General features: G+C 44.4%; 1 protein-coding gene across 5 annotated transcripts in view; it reads right to left on the reverse strand.

Moving 5' to 3' along the window:
* Positions 1 to 17,531, reverse strand: part of IQSEC2 (IQ motif and Sec7 domain ArfGEF 2) — a 90,101-nt gene extending 72,570 nt beyond the window's left edge. For 3 of the 5 annotated variants that reach the window (XM_053578944.1, XM_053578942.1, XM_053578948.1), the window contains exon 1: positions 16,587 to 17,422. In XM_053578944.1, the coding sequence (XP_053434919.1) occupies positions 16,587 to 17,293 (707 nt within the window). In that variant the 5' untranslated portion in view covers positions 17,294 to 17,422. Of the gene's footprint in view, positions 1 to 16,586 lie in introns of all 5 variants that reach the window. The other 2 variants (XM_053578949.1, XM_053578943.1) reach the window with 1 other exon arrangement.
* Between the last annotated feature and the right edge of the window lie 5,781 nt (positions 17,532 to 23,312).

The following is a 23,312-nucleotide window of genomic DNA, read 5'->3' on the forward strand; positions in this document are numbered from 1 at the left end:
AAAGAGAAGAGGAGAGGGCTAGGGCTAAGGGCATCAATTAGTGCCTTTCCTGGGCCCTGCAAATACAGAGGCATGCAAGGCTATATATAGATTCTTGCATGGCCTCAGGGTTTATAGAAGTGTCTAGTCCTGAAAAACTGCATTCAAATCTATATATTTGTGGGGTAACCATGGATAAGTTCATTCTCCCCTCTTAACTCAGATTCTTCAACTATAAAATAGGTATAATAATTCTTATGTCAGAGAATTATAGTGAGGTTTATAGAATGACATAATAGTTATGAGCACAGGTTTTGGGTCAGACAGGCCTGGGTCTGAATCCAAGCTATACCCCTCTAGCTATGTGATTTATATCTTTAAGTTTCAGCTTCCTCACCAATATAATGGAGATAATGATGGAACTAATATGATTAGATTGTTGGGAGGATTATGGTTATAAAGAATATGTGAAAGCTGGGCACGGTGGCCCACACCTGTAATCCTAGCCATCTAGGAGGCTGAGGCCGTAGGATCCCTGAGTTTGACATCAGCCTGAACAAGAATGAGACCCTGTCTCTACTAAAAATATATAAAAAAAAATAGCTGGGTGGGGCAGTGCCTGTGGCTCAAAGGAGTAGGGTGCCGGACCCATATGCCGGAGGTGGCAGGTTCAAACCCAGCCCGGGCCAAAAATTGCAAAAAAAAAAAAAATTAGCTGGGTGTAGTGGCACATGCTTGTATTTCCAACTACTTGGGAAGCTGAGGCAGGAGGATCACTTGAATCCAGGAGTTTGAAGTTTCTATGAACTAGGCTGACATCATAGCACTCTAGCCTGGGGCAACAGAGTGAGACTATGTGTCAAAAAAGGAAAGAAAGGAGAGAGAGAAAAAAAAAGAAAGAAAGGAGAGAGAGAGAAGAGAAGAGAAGAGAGAGAAGAGAAGAGAAGAGAGAGAAAAGAAGAGAAGAGAAGAGAAGAGAAGAGAAGAGAAGAGAAGAGAAGAGAAGAGAAGAGAAGAGAAGAGAAGAGAAGAGAAGAGAAGAGAAGAGAAGAGAAGAGAAGGTGGTAACATTAGAAAATGCTTCAATGAGGAAAGGCTGCTTAATAATGGTTGTGCAGGGCGGCGCCTGTGGCTCAGTTGGTAGGGCGCCGGCCCCATATACCGAGGGTGGCGGGTTCAAACCTGGCCCCGGCTGAACTGCAATCCAAAAAATAGCCGGGCGTTGTGGTGGGCGCCTGTAGTCCCAGCTACTCGGGAGGCTGAGGCAAGAGAATCGCTTAAGCCCAGGAGTTGGAGGTTGCTGTGAGCTGTGTGAGGCCGCGGCACTCTACCTGAGGGTGATAAAGTGAGACTCTGTCTCTACAAAAAAAAAAAAATAAATAAATAAAATAATAATGGTTGTGCAAATATTGGCTGTGGTTGAGTTGACTGGGCCTTCTGCACTCCCCATCCCCCTGCCCAGCTTTATTTTTCTCCATAGTACTTACTACTACTGGACATATTATGTAGCTTTTTGTTTGTTTATTTTCTGTCCCCACTCCAGGTATACAAACACTAGAACGTCAGCTCTGCAGGGCAGAGGTTTTATCTGTTTTGTTCACTTTTCCAAGTGCCTGGAACAGTGTGAAGCACACAGAAGATGTTCTTCAAATGTCAAGTAGTGGCCAGAGGAAGAGCCGGAATAAAGGCATGGAAGCATAAAGAAGCTTAGAGAACTCTAAATTGGCACAACTTGAGTGTAGGTTAGGAAGGCAACACAGGGATCAGTGGAATTGTGCCCTTACCTAAAGGAACAGGCAAGAGCTTCCCTATATCACAAGTGGCATGGAGACCTACTTGTGATGGCCAGGAAGTAGAAAAGCACTAGGAGGAGGTAAAGATGCTTCCCAAATTCAAGTGCCACCTAAATCATTATCATGTGAAAGATGAAAGTAAAAACTTTTTGAAAGATGATTCAGGTGGACAGGAAGACTCCTTTCTCGGGGGCCCTTCTGAGCCAAGATTCAGACCTAGAAACAATAAAAAGAGCATAGAAGAAAAGTGGATGAGGTAATGGTGACAGGCAAGAAAATCCCATGAAGATTATTAAAAGAAAAGAACAACTAGATGAACCACAGGACAAATCAGAAAGCTCATTGCACAGTGGAACTGCTTTCCACAGTGTATCCAAACACTGAAGGCAAAGATGGCAGTGAGGATGCAAAATCAAGGCCATAATAATTTTGAGTCCTTGCTTACCACAACTCACTTAAGAGGTTCTGTGATGATAAGGATGATGTTGACAATGATGATAATGATGATGATGACAAAGATTGCTGCATAGGTCAAATAAAATATTTGTCTATCACATTTATTTATTTATTTATTTATTTATAGACAGAGTTTCACCCTGTCACCCTGGGTAGAGTGCCATGGGATCATAGCTCCCAGCAACCTCAAACTCTTGGGCTTAAGTGATCCTCTTGCCTTAGACTCCCAAGTAGCTGGTACTACAGGTGCCCACCATGATGCCTAGCTAATTTCTCTATTTTTAGTAGAGACAAGGCCTCGTTCTTTCTCAGGCTGGTCTAGGACTTCTGAGCTCAAGTAATTCACCCACCTCGGTCTCCCAGAGAGCTAGGATTATAAGTGTGAGCCACCACACCTGACCTATCACTTTTAAAATGTCTTTTTCAGAAAATAAAGAGTAAATACACATTTATATTTTATTTATTTATTTATTTGTTTGTTTTTTGAGACAGAGTCTCAGTCTGTCACCCAGGCTAGAGTGCTATGGTGTCATAGCTCACAGCAACTTCAACCTCCTAGGTTCAAGCAATCCTTCTGCCTCAGCCTCCTGAGTAGCCAGAACTACAGACACTTTCCACAATGCCTGGCTTTCAGTAGAGATGGGGTCTTGCTCTTGCTCAGGCTGGTCTTGAATTCCTGAGTTCTGGTGATCTACCTGTCTTGGCCTCCCAGAGTGCTAGGTTTACAGGGGTGAGCCACCTAGCCTGGCCAATTAATACTTTGAAGAGAAGAAAGACAGGAAGACTGCAACCAACGGAGCCTTAAACTTCACACATAAAAATGTGAACTTCATCCTGGGAGGCTTGACCCAAGGAGTGACAAAGTCAAATGCTGCCTCCTTAGAGAATGCCTTCCTTAACCTTATGTTCCTTTCAAACATAAACAAATGTTATATATTATGTAATCATAATAAAGACAATAAGCAGGCTTTATTTGATCCTTAGTGTATTCTGCCTTAATCCAAATAATCACAAACTTAATATTTAGTATGCTACTAAATAGTAGCTTGTGTTATCTTTGTAATATTGTACAGATGCAGAAATTGAGGCTTACAGGAGCAATGTGATCTACCCAGTCTCACAGCTAATTAGCGGGGCCAAGATCCAAATCTTGGTTTGTCTGATTCCAAAACCAAACCACTTCATCTCTCATCCCAGCCTGTGAGCTTGGCGTCTCTGCCTCAACTGTCTCCTGTCTCCCCTCCACATGGTACAGCCTAAGACCCCCCCCACACACACACTATGAACATTCAGGTACTGATTCTAAAAGAGAAAATCATTCAAGGACAGAAAGGGGGAGCACCAAAAAAGGAAGATGGGTTTAGACACAGGTATTACAACCTAGATCATCAGCTCAGCACTATGATGAGAGAAAGAAAGAGAAAGAGAGAGAGCCCAAAAGAAAATGGGAAAATCTGGCTCTCCAGACCTCCTTTCTTCCCTCTGCCAAAGGCAGAGGGATAGAGGTTCAGACATGATGGGAAAGAGAGTAGGTGGAAAGATTTGCAGCTAGCACAGCCTGCTGTTGCAGAAACCTCAGCTCAGCCTCCTAGCCCCGCTCCCACACGCTTGTGGTCTACCTCAGGCTGCCTGAGTAAAGAAGCCAGGCTGCTGTCCAAGCACCTAGCCAATCCTGGCAAAGCCCAGCTCACAACAGACTAAGAGTCTCTCAAGTCACAGAGAGGGCACCCAAAAAGGTGCAAAAGCTGGCCCAGAGGTAGAGAAAGCAGCAGCAGAGCTGGGGTCAGAACCAGGTGTCATTTCCTCGGCGGAGGGCTCCCTTGACTCCAGGGTCTAGGTGGCAGAGGTTGAGGAAAGTGGCACTCCAAAGGCCACTAGAGAGATACTCATGACAGGGGCTGGGGTCAGAGGCCAAAATGAGGTCATCCAGGCTTGGCTGGGGGAGGGAGGTTTTACAAATAGTTTTCAGTTCCAATCTGGATTGAGAAAGCAAAACAACTGTTTCTAAAAGTAGCTTTTGCCTTTTGTACCTAGTTTTGCTAGTTCTACCTTCTCTCCTAGGGTCCCACCAAAATGAAGTGAAGGAATAAAATAAGGAACTTATAAGAGGAAAAATGATGGAAGATGGTAATATCAGTGAATGAGAGATTTCAACAAATTTCTGGAAGCAAAAAGCAAGGAGAAGAGTGTTCATAGTTGAGGGAGATCTAGGGACACCACTTACGGGGTTACAGGTGAGAAAGGCACCATTTGGGCCAGCAGGGGCTCAGAAAGACTCCAGACTTGGAGGTGGCAGCCACAAGGGAGGATAGGAGAATCGGGCTGAACACAGGGGGATAAACTAAAATTATTCCATGCATCTTTGAATCCTGGACCCAGAACATAGGCTGCCTGGCATTCACCTGTGGGCAAAATATCAGAGGGCTGCTTGTTAAAGTAATTAAACTATCCAGGATGAATTAGGGCACCTAATGACATGTTGGTGCCCCACAAATTAAGTGCTTTTTATTCTAGCATTTGGGGGGTACCCATTATAACAACAAGCTCCCTGCTGGCTCACCAAAATAAAGCCAGTGAGTGTACAAGCAAGTCTGGATACACAGACATCTCAGTCAGACTTTTTATTAACTCATTTATACACTATAAAATAGACAATATGAGAGAGAATGTAAGCAGCCTAGAGGAACTAACAGACATTCCCAAAAGAGAAAACAGAGAATGAGTGTAAGGAAATTATCAAGGAAATAATGTAAGATGAGATATAGTCCTTCAAACTGAAAGGGATCTCTGAGTACTAGGTAGGATGAAGGAAAAACAGACCTTGATCTGAGTGCTGGTTACATAAGTGTTTGATTTATAAAAATTGACCATATCATATGTGGTAAAGTCATGTCATTTCTGATAAGAGTACTTTTATGTATTCATATTACATTTCAGCATGACATTTTAAGAAACATCTCTTTAAAAAATCTCTAAGTAAAATCATATCATCAGAAGATGTGCTATGATTTATCCTTTGGTTTCAAGAAACTTCAAACAACAGTAAGAAAATAAATAAGTAAATAAAATAAATAAATAAATGAATGCAGAAGGAAAAAGAAAGAAAGTCCTCATCCAAATATAAAACAAAGTAATAGGTGGTATAGTTTTGAGCAATTGGGAGAGTGTAAAGGAAAATTCAGGCCAGGCATAGTGGCTCATGCCTGTAATCCTGGCACTCTGGGAGGCTGAGGCAGGTGGATAACTTGAGCTCATGAGTTCGAGATCAGCCTGAGCAAAAGCGAGACCCACCTGGGAATACAGAGGTTTTGACAGTGGAACTGTGGGAAATTAGGTACAATTATAGTACACTATTTGGCCCTGCAATGAATAACATTGACATAGTCATAATCACATAAATATAGTATATTGGCAGCCAACTTTTATAATCAACCTCTCTAAAGTACTGAAAACCTAATTATTTCTGCAGAACAGAATGTGAATATAATCAACACAAGTACAGAATACTGAGACTGGGAGGATAAGAAGGGAAGAACGGGCACTAATAGCAATGCTTTACATAGTTAGTGATCAAGATATGCTGTAAAAAAATCGATGGAATAAGAAATCAGCGTTTGAAATAGTATTTAATAAAGTTACCGAGGTAATTAATAGAAAAGCCCAAATGGTAATAAAAAGCTATCAAAATCTAGGAGAGAAAGAGAGAAAGAGCTATTTGTTATGAACAAGCTAAATTATTTTGTCATAGTAGGAAAAAGTCAAGAGATAACATTTAAAAAGTTGATAAATGAAGATGGAATTGTTGAAGCATGTTATTTAGAGATATGAAGTTACCACCCAAAAAACTACATGGTAAAAGTGGTTGTCTCTAAGGGGTGGGGAGTGGGGGGCGGGGGGCCGGAGCTGGGAGACTTTGGCTTTTTACTGCACCAGTCCTTGTGTACTTTTTGTCTTTTCAAAACTGTGTATGTGTATTGCTTTGATTTAATTACTCAAAACAAGTCCTTTCTTTTTCTTTGGACCTCTGTCTCCCACATTATACATACAAAATGGAAAGGCTAATGATTCTAGGTAATGTGAGGTCCCGTTCTCCAACCTATGCTTCTTTTGAAAGTAGGAGCAAGAGAGGTGAGTGAAGGGCTGGCCTCTCCTAACTAAACCCTTGCCTCCCCACAGCCATCCACGCAGATACCTTCTGGTCCTCTTTAAATCCCACCATTACCAGTCCAGTCTCTCCAGCCTTCCATTCATTCAACTATTTACACTCACTCATTACTTATACCTGCTTGAGTCACAAAGGATTTCAGGCTGCTTACTCTAAGAACACAGAATAGATATTGAACTTGAAAACAAGAACTCAGAAAAAGAGATCAACAAAGATGCTAGGGCTATACTTCAAATTAACTGGTGGCTGAGAGAAAAAGGAAAATACAATGAACTATGACAGCCTCATATTAGGAAGGAGGGAATATGCCACTTTTCAGGGTTATATTCAGTGCAAAGCTTTGCCTAGCACTGAATTCTTCAAGTCATTATCCACAGAGTTTTCATGAAAGAAAAATAACTTTTTTTGAGCACGTGTAAGTATCAGGGATTGCCATTGGAATTATCCTGGTTACTCGTAAGAGATGGGTATTGTTCTATTTTACAGATGAGGTCAGAAAAGATAAAGTGACTTAATTTAGATCATTCCATGACTTGGGGCAGAGCCTAGACTCAATCCCAGGTCTGTCTGTCTACGAAGCTCATTCTTTGTGTATAACACATTGGGCTTCCAAACAGATCCCCTGCCCAAGTTGATGCAGATGTAGTAATGACAGCCACCTCCCACCCTCTTCCATGAAAACAGAAAAGGAAGAATTATAGGCCTGTCAGAAACCAGCAGAACGAAAGCTGGGCCTGGGCTGGGTAGGGAAAGAGAACCCTGGGTTTGGTCCCCAGCTATGAATCTTGCAGATTTTATTTCAGAGGATCTGGAACAGAGCAGCAGGTCTGTCTGCCATTGATGCAAGAACCCTTTAGGTGATGCCTCTTCTTTATCATCACTTCTTGCCCTAAAAGTCACTTAGTCTCCTTTTGAGTTCTGGTCTTCTCATCTGTAGGACATAAAAAATAATAATCCCTGCAACCTTCACAGGATTTCAGGGTAGGAATTAGCACATTTAAGGAAAAATGCTTTGAACAGTATATGTAATACTAAAGTGATGGCCAGGCACAGTGGCTCATGCCTATAATCCTTGCCCTCTGGGAGGCTGAGGCAGGAGGATTACTTGAGCTCAGGAATTTGAAACCAGCCTGAGCAAAAGTGAGACTCTGTCTCTGCTAAAAATAGAAAAATTAGCCAGACATGGTGGCACATGCCTGTAGATACAGCTCTGGAGACTGAGGCAAGAGGATCACTTTAAGCCCAAGGGTTTGAGGTTGCTATGAGCTATGATGATGCTATGGCACTCTATTCAGGTTGACAGAGGGAGATTCTATTTCAAAAAATAATAACAATAACATTAGAGTGACCCGTCTAATCAGAGCTCTTGCTTCTGCTCACATTTTGAGTGGCCTTACATAAGTCCTTTTTCCCTCTATGCCTCAGTCTCCTCTGTAAAATGAACAGTTTCAGTTGAATGATTTTTCAGGGTCCTTCCAGCTTTAAATTTCTTGACTTTTTTTGGTGGTATTATTAAAACCTTACTGGTCATGACTGCTGCTGCTCCTCAGAGTTCCTGCATTAGCATGTACTCCCCTCTGTCACAGCTCTTGTCCACATGTTGTCATCATCCTTTTCCTTCATAAGTTATCTCTACTCCCACTGCATAAGCATAGGACTTCTCATCTCTCATCAGACTGTTTTACCAGTCCCCTCAAATGGATGCCCTCCAGTCTATCTTCCTACCCTGTTTCCCCGAAAATAAGACAGTGTCTTATTTTAAGGTGTGCTCCCAAAGATGCACTAGGTCTTATTTTCAGGGGATGTCTTATCTTTCCTGTAAGTAGATCTTATTTTCGGAGGATGTCTTATTTTCGGAGAAACGGGGTAACTACCCTGTAGGAGATTTTTCCAAAACATGATTCTTAACATGTCCCCCCGTAGTGGACAATAGGCACCTCTCCCCCACCCCCAGCTTAAAACCCTATGTTGGTTACCAATTCCTAATAGCATAAAGCTCCAGATGTCCTCATGATCTGGGCTAGCCAGCTCTCCAGATTCCTGTCCCGACACTTCTTTGCCTCCCAGTCTGTGCGCCAGTTTGTAGTGAATTGATAAAAGTGGCCCCTTCACATATCCTGCTGGTTTCCTGCCTCTATGCCTTAACCTCCCTTTTGTTCCTAATTCCCACTAACTTACACGCTGTCTGTCCTCCAAGCCTCAGATATTACCTCCTTCAGGAAGCCTTACTGGATGGTCTGGGTAGATGTCTCTCCTTTAGGTACCTATAGCCCCCTGTGCATAGCACACTGGACATCACATTGCAATCGTCTGTTTCCATGACCATCTTTTCCACTCAACTGTGAGCACCCTGAATCCAAGAACTGTATGACATTAATTACAGGACTCTCTGCTTGTTATGGTATGAGAAATGGCATATACTAGGGACACAACAATGACTGGACTGACCTCTCTTCATAAATGTGGTGAGCTTCCACATGGCCTCTATTTCCTGACTTCCAACAGCACAGAGCTTATTATTATTAATAATAATGCTCTTATGGGGGCAAGACATGATTGCAAGAGGGACTTTACCTAACAATTGCAATCAGTGTAACTGGCTTATTGTACCCTCAATGAATCCCCAACAGTAAAATAAATAAATAAATAAATAAATAAATAAATAAAAAATCTCCTGGAAAGAGAAAAAAATAAATAAAAATAAATTTTGAAAAAAAAAGAAAAAGAAAAACAGAAGACACTTGAGACATTCAGGGAATGAATAGTGGAGCCACTGAATCACCATCAAATTGTTATTGTCAAGACTCTTTGTATAGGAGAATAAAGTCCTACTTGTATAAGCTAAAAAAAAAATAATGCTCATCAGTGAGTAAACACATACTGTGTGCTAACTGCTTATCTATGTCATCTTATTCAATTTTCACAACAATCATGATGAGATAGATGGGCTATTTATGAACTGACTAGTATATCAGATATACAGTTGTGTGAGATGCCTCCCAGTGTTGCATGAAAATTTGGAGGAAGGAAAACTTTAGGTACTTTTCATTGTGGATATAATACCGATAATTCTGAAGTGTTTGTATGAAAGAAAATATTGTTTTTATTTAGGTGAATGCAGTATGCTATTTCCTAGAATCCAGCAGGAAACCACAAGGCCTGAATATGCAATCCACATTATCCCTTTAACACTTGGTATTATTGAGATGGTACCTACCGGTGACAGTAGTAATAAATGTACATCTAAATGTTAGAGGAATAATCCTGACCACCTATGTAGCTCTGGCTCATCATCTTTTTTTTTTTTTATTAAATCATAACTGTATACATTGATATGATCATGGGGCATCATACACTCGCTTCATAGACCATTTGACACATTTTTATCACCATGGTTAACATAGCCTTTCCGGCGTTATCTCAGTTACTGTGCCAAAACATTTACATTCTACATTTACCAAGTTTCGCAAATACCCCTGTAAGATGCACCACAGGTGTGATCCCACCGATCCCCCTCCCTCTACCCACCACCCCACACTTTCCCACTTCCCCCTATTGTTAGGTTGTAACTGGGTTATAGCTTTCATGTGAGAGCCCCAAATTAGTTTCATAGTAGGGCTGAGTACATTGGGTACTGGAGCTGGAACATATTCTTCTTAGTAAAGTATCTTTGTTTTGAAAGGGATGCTGGGCATCGCTTTTCACATTGTTGTTTTGTTTGCTATCCTCTGCCTCTAGAGGGCAGTGCAGTCTCATCTGTTATTTTTCATCTTCAGCCCTCAGCTTTCCATATTGATCAGGACCCTGATGAATATGCTGGACAGCTAGGAAAGTTTCTGATACATTTTTATGAGGGGTAACATGAATCTCACATATCAGAAAATATGGTTTTGTCTCAATCTACTACTTGAGAAAACTAAGGCTCTGAAAGTGAAATGATTTGCCTAGCATCACACAAAGCCCTCCTTCCATGGTACCACCCTTTCTCTGAAGGCCCCAGAAAGCTTCAGCTACTAAGCACTGGACAATGGGCTCCTCGGAATAAATGCTTTCAATACAGAGGCTTGGAGAGAAACCAAATACCATAAGGAAGTTAGAGTAACTAGCAAATTACCTTGCCCTAAATGAGCTCCATGAAAAGAGGAAGTAAGTCATTTATTCATCATTCTTCCTTTTGACCAATGTTTATGATTCTGCCAGAGAATACAGCAGGGAATGAACCACAGAGGTCATGTCTTATTTCAACTCCAAGATACCATGCACAGCCCAAGATCTGAGTGGAATAAAGATTTTGTGGATAAACAAGCAACTTCCCACTGGGCTGGCTGACCTATACAAAGATCCTGTGCAGGCCTCTTTGCTCTTTTTGGAACAGAAATTTTTTCATGGAGAGTCAAGACCATGGCTTGACATGGTCATGCCATGGTAAGGAGATATAATGATGAGCAGATTTGTCTAAATGTCTCCACAGTCTCATCCAACTCTGCTATCCTAACATTCTATGAATTGGGAGACTGATGAGTGTAAGGAGTAGAAAAAGCAAAGGCAAAAATGGCTCCAGGGAGTGTGAGGGAAAAGCCACAGAAAGGCCAAGAGAATTCTGAAGTTGTCATTTCTCACTACAGGAGTTCTGGAAGACAAAATCAGACCCCACTGGCCATTAGTTCACCAAGACTTAATCAGACAATTCATCTGTCTATTCACCATTTACTGAGTAGTTCCTTTAGTTGTATATCAGCCACTATGATGGGTGCTATGGGTATGAGTAAAGGAACTACTCAATATATGTTAGTTAAATCCAAATCTAAAGAAGTTCTCAGTCTACTAGAGGGAACATAAGATGTAAACAACCATGAAGATATAGAGAGCAGAATGCTCATTGTGAAGGTCAGGGACAAACTGAACATTAAGAGACACCAGAGGACAAACACAGGATATGTGACAGCTGAGTCCATCCTGGGAACTGGACACAGCAGCCCGGGAGAAAGGGACAGCATTAGCAAAAACACAGAGGCTATCGGAAGACCTGAGTGGGCTAACACTGGAGGCATACAGGTCAGTGTGACTGGAGCACAGTCTGTGTGAAAGGGACTATAAAAAGATGAAAGAATAAGAAAGGTAAGTTGGCAGCAGATCCTAAGAGGACCATGTATGGCAGGTGGAAGAGTTTGCAAGCCAAAAAGAGGGTGAAACTACTGGAGCCATACTTTAGAATGTGGCCTGGCTGCACCTCATCAGAGGCTTGACAGAGGAAGAGCAGGGACGCACTCTATTAAGAAACTATGGCAAAAATTCAGGGGATGATGACAAGAGGTAGCCTGCCTAGAGTAGTGGTCCTGGAAGCTCTGCTGGGAGAAGCCAGAGTCAGGAGTGGATTTGATGTACTTAAAGTCCACCTGTGGGAGGCAGTGATACACCATAGGCTTGGGAGCCAGACAGTTCCAGGTCCCATCCTGCTGTACCTTTCTGATGATCATTTCTAAGTCTGATAAATGAGGATAATAATAACACTCACCTTGCAGGGGCTCTGTGCAAATGAGCTAAGAAGTAATGCTTGCATAGTGGATAATAATGCTGTGGACCCTGAAGCCCTGATCTCCTGGGCTCCATTAGCTCCTTCACAGTTCTGGCATTAAGGGAATTTGGCTATGTTATCCACCCTTTCTGGGCCTCCGTTTCCTCATCTGTAAAATGGAGTTAGTAACAATCTCAACACAAAAGGATTCACGTGAATGTTGAATGAATTAATACATGAAAAGTGCTTAGAACAAATAGTGCTTGGCACACAGTAAGTGTCGTAAAAAAATGTTAACTATTATTATATAAAACCACAGAGCATGGGGCCTGGCACACAGGAGTCTATATATGTGGCCTCTTCTCCATGTTGCAGGTCTTTACTATGCTCCCAGTAAATTCAGAGGCCATGGTAGGCAGTGGAGGGATAGATGAGGAAAGGGCAGGAGGCAAGTCTGGTCTTGTGTCTTCCTTCCAGCCCCCTCCTCCACTCACTCTCCTTCTAAGTACCCCCAGCCCTTAGAGTCCTTAACTAGTGGCCTGGCCTGCCCTGATTCCTCTTACCTCTGAGAATCTCCAGTCCTCACCACCTTTGCTACTCATTTTGTCCTGAGCACCATCTTTATGGAATAGGTGGGCCTGCAGCCCTGTCTCCTTGGCCAGGGGATGGGGGTGCTCTGCTAGCACTAAGAACATGGTGTTCACTCAGTGTGGTGGCCCCTCCTGCCCTGTACATACAGCCAAGAAGAATCTGTGGATGACAACAACCCCTTTCTTGCCCCAGCTCTAGGTAGAAAAGCAAGTCTAATTCTCATTAAATTCAACATTATTATTTTCCTCCCACATGAAGATAATGCTCACAACACTGTGGGGTGGGGGAAGAAGATAAATAGTTTGCCCTCCTTGGAAGAAGAGATATCTGGGAAAAATACCCAAGATCTCAAAGGAGAAAGATTCTCCCAAAGCCTGTCCCTGAGCTTGCTCTCTCACAGGCTGCCTTTCAGGGGCCTTAGCCCATGTGGGGAGCATAGTGACATCCCAATGCATGCAGAGAACAGCTGGGCAGTCACACCATAGACCATGCATCACCATGGCCATCAAGAACAACAGGCTGGCTCCTGCTCCTCTAGTTGCTATCCCCATATGTGAGCCAGCTTGCGAGATGAGTGGAGGTGGGGGCAGAGGAAGGAGAGTTAACCACCATACTAGCTTCAGCCCACCACTACCTACAGCAGAGCCAGAGCTAGGCCCATGCAGAAAGCGTGGGAAATGCAGCTCTTTTCAGTATGGAGCAACTCAGCAGTGTCCCCTAGCACTCCTATAAATCATTCCAGATCAATGATAAACAACCAAAACAGAGATCTTCTCTAATCATGGGGTAGAGGAGAGTGACAGAAGAGGTGACAATCCCAGGTAAAGAGACCTGACCACAGTCAGGACCAACAATTACTAAAAACCAAATAAACAAAACCTTCACATACAGAGGACCAGCAACCAAAAGGAGGTGGAGACTCATCTCACTCTATGCTGCACTAGACAGGCCACACCCAGAGAACAGCAGAAGTGATACTGGCATCCTAGAACCTATCCATAAGGGATAGGACTAGAGGATGTGGGAATCCTGGGTGGATGATACAGATTGAACATGACAGCTGATGTCCAATGTAGTAGAGGGAAATCATGTAGTAGAAGGAATCAATGTAATAGAAGGAATCATAGGATTAGGAGTTCGTCTTATAAACAGTGTGACCTCTGGTAGACTTCACTTCTCTGTGCCCTCACTTTCATCATCGGTAAAGCGTGGACTGAGGTGACAGACCTATAGCATTGTTGGAGGACTAAATGAAGTCTCCAGGCAAAGTGGGCCCCCAACAAGCTGCAGCTCAGTCCAGGTGCCACTCTCCCCTCTTCCTCCAGCAGAGGGAGCCTGGGGACCAGGAGTGCCCAGCCTGTACCCGCTCTACCTAGCCTCCCCCACTGCTGCAGCCTCTGCTGCTAAACTCCCATCCTGCCTGCCCTCGCTTCCAGCGACAGCCTTCTCACCCACTCCTTACAAACCCAGAACAGGCCTAGCAGGGGAGTCACAGCAGCAGCAGCAGTGATGCCAGCAATGGCTATTGCATTGACAGACCCTCCTGACACCTGGACAGGAGGGAGAGTGCTAAGGAGGAGACAGAGCCTTCTTCCTTCCCCTGTCAACTCCCCACTCAGCCCAGACTCCTCGCCCTCCTGCTCAAACCCTTTACATACTTAAGGCCTCTCCAAGCTCAATACCTGTCCAGGTGCTGAGGCCAAGAGGTTCTTGTGGGTTAGAGAGCTCTAGTGAAAAAAATAACAGGCATCAGAGACAGGTAGACTTGGGTTCTAGTCCCAGCTCCATTAGCACCCAGTAGTGTAACCTTGAGCAAGGGCTCTTCATCTTGGAGACTCAGTTTCTCCATTTCTAAAATAAGAGTTGCTAATGCTCACTGCACAGGGCTTGTTGTGAAAACCAAAAGGGGTTAATTATGGATGTGCAAATAGTTAATATATGGTTAGGAGAGAAATTCAAAGTACTATCTAAATCCCTTTATTAATCCATTTGGGGATGTGAAGCAAGAAATCCAACAATCAACCGGGAAGGTACACAAGAATAGGGAAGGACCAAAAGGCAGACCTGCATGCATGGTAGAAGCCCAGAGCTCAAGAACAAATGGGCTTCCAGCCAGTCAAGAGATTCAGACCCATGTATGCAGGATGGAGAATCTGAGGCTAGTGGAATCCTGAAACTGGGGGAGACCCAGGTTATTTCACTGGGCTTCATACCTAATTCAGGAATTATGATTTCTCTAGCCTTCCCAGATCTGAACCTGTGGAAGTGTCCAGCCAGCCCTCACCTCTACTCCTTGAGGCAGGCTACTGTATCAACAGATAGCCATATTTGAAAGTTCTTTCTAATTTATCTTAAATGTTCCCACTGTTCCCAGACCTGCTCTCTGGAGCCACACGGGAACACAGAGGGCTGGTCCCTCTATCACAGTTCTGAACCCTCTAGAAAAGTCTTCAGAAGCCAGGCCCGAGGACCACAATGTCCTATCTAGTCTTTCACTACCCACACACACCATGGGCTTCTCCTGACTGGGCCTTGGTCTACCTGTGACCCTCTTCCAGTGTGGTGTCCCAAGGTGGACACAGTCCTCCAGGACTGGGTTTCCAACAGCCCTGTCTGGTCAAGAGAGCCCATTCTCCTTGCCCCCCAGACTACTTAGGGGCAGTCCACACCAAAACTCAGCTGAGGGTGTGCTGCAGTGGAGGCTAGCCAAACCCTTAAACTGCAGCTGCTGCTCCTGGGGCCCAGCCATCTCAACCCAGCACCCCAGCCTGCTGCCTCACCATGGGGGAGTTGCAGAGAGCTGTCTCCTGGCAGATTTCCTGAGGCAGAAGGTTTCCCCACCCCCAACCCAGCCTCCAAGAGACACTCCACTGGTTGTGGCACATGGTAGGACCAGCTGAGCAGTGAGAGGAGGGGGAAGCCTGTCCATTCGCTAGAGGACTTCAGACTTGCTCTGTTTTGTGGCTAGATTAGTCACCAAACCAACAAATCTAAGCTGAAGGGGTCCTTTAAGAGCATTCAAGGCAGTTCTTGCCATTTAAAAAGATACAGGGCACTGAAAGCCTGAGAGAGGAAGAGATTCAGTCAAGGTCACAAAGCCAATCTGCAGCAGAGCTGGAAGGGGAACCCAGATCCTCTAACTCCCAATTCAGTTTTATTTCTAACACAGCAGAAAAGAAATAAGAGAACCTTTAGGGCAGCTCTGTGAGCCTGTACCTGCATGCCCCTGACTCTCTCAGCTTAATACATTTATCCCTAAAAGCTCACAATTGTATCTACATGGAAAAAGTATACCCAGCCAATGTCCCACCAACCCAAGAGATAATGCCAAGGTGTCCCAAATAGACAGACACACAGACCCCAGCACAGGAGCTGGAAGTGATCCAACAGAAGGAAGATCTGTAGACTTCGCTTCCCAGAAGGGCTCTTTAAATGGGTGTTGTTTTTCTTAAAGCGTAAAGAGGGGGTGGACTTTGAGGAACTAGCCAAGGGCCTGGCCTCCATCTTTGCTCTCCCATCTTTGTTCCCCCTGGCCAGAATGTGCTGCAGTTTCCCCTCAGAAGGATGTCTCAGCCTCCAGCAGCCATTCTGGTCCCCACCTGCCTCTCTGGGAAAGGACAGAGCTGAGGCTGCCAGAGGAGACAAGATCAGGCAAAGAAGGGAGGGGGGTGGTCTTCTCTCCCTTGGGGCTCTGAGTTGACACCATCCTGACAATAAAAACCCAACCAGCATAACCAAAATAAACAAATAAACGAAAACCCATCTTCTGGCAAAGATATAGCTAGGGTTGAAGAAGTGTAGGCGGGGGAGGCAGTAATGATTGCTTTAGTTTAGTTCCTCAGTGGCTGAGGTACTGGGAAGGAAGAGATGCCTGCACTCCTCTGACCAAACCAGTCTGGGGTGGCTAGGGAAGGGATTGTCAGCTGAATAAGGGAGATGGACTTCTCCTGGCAGGTTGGGATAGGAGAGGAGGACATGTAATCAGGCACAGGCTTCTTACTTTATCAGCCAGACAAGTTGGAGAGGGATCTAGAGGGGAAGAGTGGGGATGGGGGTGGGGATGGGGACATAAACACACACTCCTTACTTTCTCTGGAGGGTCGTGGCTGGGCTGGTGCTTGTACTGGTACTGTGGCCTCCACCAGCGCCGGGGCTGGAGCTCCTGGATGCGCCACGGCTCAGCTGGCCCCGCTCCCGCGGTGGCCGCGGCCCCACGCCCACCACTGCTGAATAGCTGGTTTCCTTCTCACGGCCCGGGTGTGCTGGCCCGGCCTCCCGCCCGCCACGCTCGCGACCCAGGGCTGGGTTCTCATGGTGCAGGTGGCACTGGGCCACGTCACGTTCACGGGCTGTGTAACCGGTAGCGTCCTGGAGCGGGTAGGTGGTGTCTCGCTCCTTGTCCCGATACACAGTCTCCCGGTTCTGGTAGGCGCCATCCCGGTTCGGGTAACCCACGTCCCGGGCCGCCTGGTGGAACTGGCTCTCCCGCAGCTCGCGGTGGTGGAACTGGGTCTCGCGCAGGTTCTGGTACTGGCTCTCGCGGCTCGGGCTGTCCCGCGCGCCGTGGGGGTCTCGGTGCAGCTCCCCGCGGTGCAGCTGGCTCTCCTCCCGGAGGTCCCTGTTCTCCTGGGTGAGCTGGTCCAGCTGGCCCTCCAGCTCCTCGATGCGCCGCCTCTGGGTCTCCAGCAACTGCTGCTGGCTTTCGATGATGTTGTTCAGCTCCAGCAGGTACTCCACCGCCCGATTGGGGCTCTCGGATCCCGGGCCGCCCGGGGGCCCGGACCCCGCCTCCATCCTGGCTGCCCAGGGGCAGGGGAAGGGGCAAGAGAGCCCGGTCCCCGCTCGCTCACGGCGCCACCCTCCCCCGGGCCCAGCCGGGGGAGGGGGCCGGCGGGACGCGAGGGCGCGCACCGGGCTCGAGGGCCCGGGGGCCCAGGGGGGCCCGGGAGACAGCGCTGGGGCCGGCGGCACAGGGAGCAGGAGCTGAGGCTGCTGCTGCTGCCGCCGCCGCCGCCACCACCACCACCACAGCTGGGGAGGACGCGGCCCACGGCGCTCCGCCCGCTGCGGAGTCACTGCGCAGAGCGGCCGCGCGGGACCGCCCCGGCCGCCAGCCCGCCCCTGCCCCCCCACTCCGCTCGCCTGGCCCGCCCCCGCGCGCCCCACCTGCGGCTGCCACTCGACCCGCAGCTGGACTGCTCCCAAGACGCCAGAGGCAGCTCCATCACAGCCTACAAGAGATATCTCCATTCCACTCGTCCTAGGGTCCTCACCTAACACAGCCTAACAAAGCTTTCCATCCGAGCCTGTCCCAATGTCCCTGGGGTCCACCAGGCCCAGGGTCCTCATCCAAGCTATCCCACAAGCCTCCATCCCAGGCAGTTCCCAGGTCCAGACAATCTGTAACTTGCCCATCCCCTAGGTCTCTCATCCCAACTAGTGTCAGATTCCCCATCCCAGCCAACCCCTCGACCTCCTATGTTAGGCAACTTCTCTCTAGACCCCATCATGGGCAGTCCCTGGGTGTCCCATCACAGCCAGCCCTATGCCCCTCCAGCCCAACCAGTCTGCAGCTCCCTACCACCAGCAGCCCCCCCCCAACACCAAACACACACATATACAATACCACAGGCATCCTCCACTCTAGCCAGCCCTTTAACTCTTCAGTCAAGCCAAGGCCCAGATCCCCTACCCCAGTCAACCCCATGATCCACTATTTTGGCCAGTCGCTGGCTCTTCCAACCAAGGCAGTCCCAGGATCTTCCATCCCAACAAATCCTAGGTATTCCTCATCATAGCCAGTCTTGGAATCAAAGTCGTATTCATTCAATTTTCATTTCCTGTTCGCCTTTGGAAATGCTTTTCTTATTCACACCATCTCCACTGAATGTAATTGTATCCATCCTTCAAGATTTAACTCAAATTTCACCTTACTGAAGCCAACTCTGAAGTACATGCACTTCCTCTCAGGTACACTCTCACACACGTGCATTGTACTCTCTGTCTCTGAAAGCTGAATTAATTTTTTTTAATTTTTAATTTTTATTTATTTATTTATTTTTAAATTTTATTGTTAAATCATAGCTGTGTACATTAGTGAAATCAAGGGGTACAATGTGCGGGATTCATATACAATCTGAAATATTCTCATCAAACTGTTCAACGTAGCCTTAATGGCATTTTCTTAGTTACTGTATGTAGACATTTGTATTCTGCCTTTACTTTCGCCTGTACTCATTCTAAGATGCACCCTAGATGTGGCCCCACCCATTACCCTCCCTCCAACAAAACCTTCCCCCTCCCTTCCCCTTCTTTGGCCCTTTCCCCATAGTCTTGTGCTATAGTTGGGTTATAGCCTTCATGTGAAAGCTATAATTTAGCTTCATAGTAGAGCTGAGTACATTGGATACTTTTTCTTCCATCCTGAGATACTTTGCTAAAAAGAATATGTTCCAGCTCCATCCATGTAAACATGAAAGAGGTAAAGTCTCCATCTTTCTTTAAGGCTGCATAATATTCCATGGTATACGTGTACCACAATTTGCTAGTGCATTCGTGGGTCGATGGGCAATTGGGCTTCTTCCATGACTTAGCAATTCTGAATTGGGCTGCAATAAACATTCTGGTACAGATGTCTTTGTTATATTGTGACTTTTGATCTTCTGGGTATAAACCTAGTAAAGAAATTATAGAATCAAATGGCAGGTCTATTTTTAGATCTCTAAGTATTCTCTAAACATCCTTCCAGAAGGAACGTATTAGTGTGCATTCCCACCAGCAGTGTAGAAGTGTGCCCTTTTCTCCACATCCACCCCAACATCTCTGGTTTGGGGATTTTGTTATGTGGGCTACTCTTACTGGGGTTAGGTGACATCTCAAAGTAGTTTTGATTTGCATTTCTCTGATGATTAAGGATGATGAGCTTTTTTTCATGTGCTTGTAGATCGTGCATCTGTCTGCTCTAGAGAAGTTTCTCTTCAAGTCCCTTGCCCACCCTGAGATGGGGTCACGTGTTCTTTTCTTGCTAATATGTTTGAGTTCTCTGTGGATTCTGGTTATTAGACCTTTATCAGAGGTATAACCAGCAAATATTTTCTCCCATTCTGAGGGCTGTCTGCTTGCTTTACTTACTATATTCTTGGCTGCGCAGAAGCTTTTTAGTTTGATCAGGTCCCAGTAGTGTATTTTTGATACTGCTTCAATGGCCTGGGGAGTCCTCCTCATAAAATATTCACCCAGGCCGATTCCTTCAAGAGTTTTCCCTGCACTTTCTTCAAGTATTTTTATAGTTTCATGTCTTAAGTTTAAATCTTTGATCCAGTGAGAGTCTATCTTGGTTAATTGTGAGAGGTGTGGGTCCAGTTTCAGTCTTCTACAGGTTGCCAGCCAGTTCACCCAGCACCATTTGTTAAATAGGGAATCTTTTCCCCACTGAATGTTTTTAATTGGCTTGTCAAAGATCAAATAACGGTAAGTAGCTGGATTCATCTCTTGGTTCTCTATTCTGTTCCAGACATCTACTTCTCTGCTTTTGTGCCAGTACCATGCTGTTTTGATCACTATCGATTTATAGTACAGTCTCAGGTCTGGTAGTGTGATTCCTCCTGCTGTGTTTTTATTGCAAAGTAATGTTTTGGCTATTCGAGGTTTTTTCTGATTCCATATAAAATGAAGTATTATTTTTTTAAGATCTTTAAAATATGACAATGGAGCTTTAATAGGAATTGCATTAAAATTATATATTGCTTTGGGTAGTATGGACATTTTAACAATGTTGATTCATCCCAGCCATGAGCATGCTATGTTTTTCCATCTGTTAACATCTTCAGCTATTTCTTTTCTTAAAGTTTCATAGTTCTCTTTGTAGAGATCTTTCACATCCTTTGTTAGGTTTACTCCCAAATATTTAATCTTCTTTGGCACTACTGTGAAAGGAATAGAGTCTTTGACTGTTTTTTCAGCTTGGTTATTGTTGGTATATATAAAGGCTACAGATTAATGGATGTTGATTTTGTAGCCTGAGACATTGCTGTATTCCTTGATCACTCCTAAAAGTTTTGTGGTAGAATCCCTAGTGTTTTCTAGATATACGATCATATCATCTGCGAAGAATGAAAGTTTGATCTCTTCTGACCCTATGTGGATACCCTTGATCGCCTTTTCTTCCCTAATTGCAATGGCTAAAACTTCCATTACAATGTTAAAGAGCAATGGAGACAATGGGCAACCTTGCCTGGTTCCTGATCTAAGTGGAAATGATTTCAATTTAACTCCATTCAATACTGTATTGGCGGGCAGCGCCTGTGGCTCAGTCGGTAAGGTGCCGGCCCCATATACCGAGGGTGGTGGGTTCAAACCCGGCCTTGGCTGAACTGCAACCAAAAAATAGCTGGGCGTTGTGGCGGGCGCATGTAGTCCCAGCTACTCGGGAGGCTGAGGCAAGAGAATCGCTTAAGCCCAGGAGTTGGAGGTTGCTGTGAGCTGTGTGATGCCATGGCACTCTACCGAGGGCCATAAAGTGAGACTCTGTCTCTACAAAAAAAAAAAAAAAAAATACTGTATTGGCTGTGGGTTTGCTGTAGATGGCCTCTATTAGTTTAAGAAATATCCCTTCTATACCAATTTTCTTAAGTGTTCTGATAATGAAGGGATGCTGGATATTATCAAAAGCTTTTTCTGTATCAATCGAAAGAATCATATGGTCCTTATTTTTTAGTTTGTTTATGTGTTGAATTACATTTATAGATTTACGTATATTGAACCAGCCTTGAGAGCCTGGGATAAATCCCACTTGGTCATGGTGTATAATTTTTTTGATGTGTTGTTAGATTCTGTTTGTTAGGATCTTATTGAGTATTTTAGCATCAATATTCATTAGTGATATTGGTCTATAATTTTCTTTTCTTGTTGGGTCTTTCCCTGGTTTGGGGATCAAGGTGATGTTTGCTTCATAGAATGTGTTGGGTAATATTCCTTCTTTTTCTATATTTTGGAAAAGGTTTAGTAATATAGGTACTAGTTCTTCTTTAAAGGTTTGGTAGAATTCTGATGTAAAGCCATCTGGTCCTGGGCTTTTCTTTTTAGGGAGATTTTGTATAGTTGATGCTATTTCAGAACTTGATATGGGCCTGTTCAACATTTCCACTTCATTCTGGCTAAGTCTTGGTAGGTGGTGTACTTCCAGGTATTGGTCGATTTCTTTCAGATTTTCATATTTCTGAGAGTAGAGTTTCTTGTAGTATTTGTTAGGAATTTTTTGAATTTCTGAGGGGTCTGTTCTTATTTCATCTTTACCATTTCTGATTGATGAAATTAGAGATTTTACTCTTTTTTTCCTGGTTAGGTTGGCCAAAGGTTTATCTATTTTATTGATCTTTTCAAAAAAACAACATTTGGATTTATTGATCTGTTGTATAATTCTTTTGTTTTCAATTTCATTGAGTTCTGCTCTGATTTTGGTTATTTCTTTTCTTCTGCTGGGTTTGGGGTTGGAGTGTTCTTCCTTCTCCAGTTGCTTGAGATGTCCCATTAAGGTATTAACTCCCTCTCTTTCCGTTTTCTTGAGGAAGGCTTGCAGTGCTATAAATATCCCTCTTAGGACTGCCTTTGCAGTATCAGAGGTTCTGGTAATTCGTGTCTTGATTGTTGTTTTCTTCCAAAAATTTGGTGATTTCCTTCTTAATCTCATCTATAACCCCTCTGTCCTTCAGCAGAAGGTTGTTTAGCTTCCAAGTTTTTGTATGGGTATGCAGGTTCCTGTTGTTATAGAGTTCAACTTTTATTCCATGATGGTCTGAGAAGATGCAAGGAATAATTTCTATTTTTTAAAATTTGCTGAGGTTAGATTTGTGGCCTAGGATGTGGTTGATTTTGGAGTATGTTCTGTGGGCTGATGAGAGGAATGTGTATTCAGTTTTGTTGGGATGAAATGTTCTGTAGATGTCTGTTAAGTCCAGATGTTGAATGGTTAAGGTTACATCTAAGATTTCTTTGCTTAGCTTCTTTTTGGAGGATCTATCCAGCACTGCTAAAGGGGTGTTAAAATCTCCAACTACTATGGAAATGGAGGAAATCGAGTTGCTCATGTCTGTTAGAGTTTCTCTTGTAATTGAGGTGCGTTGTTGTTGTGTGCATAAATATTAATAATTGAGATCTCATCATATTGAGTATTACCTTTAACAAATATGAAGTGTCCGTCCTTATCCTTAATTATTTTGGTTGGTTTAAAGCCTATTGCATCTGTGAACAGGATTGTAATGCCTGCTTTTTTCTGCTTTCCATTTGCCTGGAATATAGATGACCATCCCTTCAACTTGAGTCTATATTTGTCTTTTAATGTAAGATCCGATTCTTGTATGCAGCAGATATCTGGCTTGAGTTTTTGTATCCAGTCAGCCAACATGTGCCTCTTTAGAGGACAGTTTAAACCATTCACATTAATAGAGAATATTGATAAGCCTTTTGAGAGTCCGGTGGACATTTTTAATCCTTTTGCGACTGTGGAAGTTGGAATTTGATCAAAATTTTCTGGGTGAGTTTACTTTTGTGGTGGAGGATTATGCTGGTTTTTATGGAGGATAGGTCTGAGAATATCCTGGAGAGCTGTTTTAGTTATGGCAAATTTCTTCAACATGTGAATGTCATTGAAGTATTTAATTTCTCCGTCATAAACGAAACTCAGTTTAGCTGGGTATAGGATCCTGGGTTGAAAGTTATTTTGTTTTAGGAGATTAAAAGTCGATGACCATCCTCTTCTAGCTTGAAAGGTTTCAGCAGAGAGATCTGCAGTTATTCTAATATTCTTCCCCTTGTA

Source organism: Nycticebus coucang, chromosome X (genome assembly GCF_027406575.1).
Source record: "Nycticebus coucang isolate mNycCou1 chromosome X, mNycCou1.pri, whole genome shotgun sequence".
Classification (NCBI taxonomy): domain Eukaryota; kingdom Metazoa; phylum Chordata; class Mammalia; order Primates; family Lorisidae; genus Nycticebus; species Nycticebus coucang.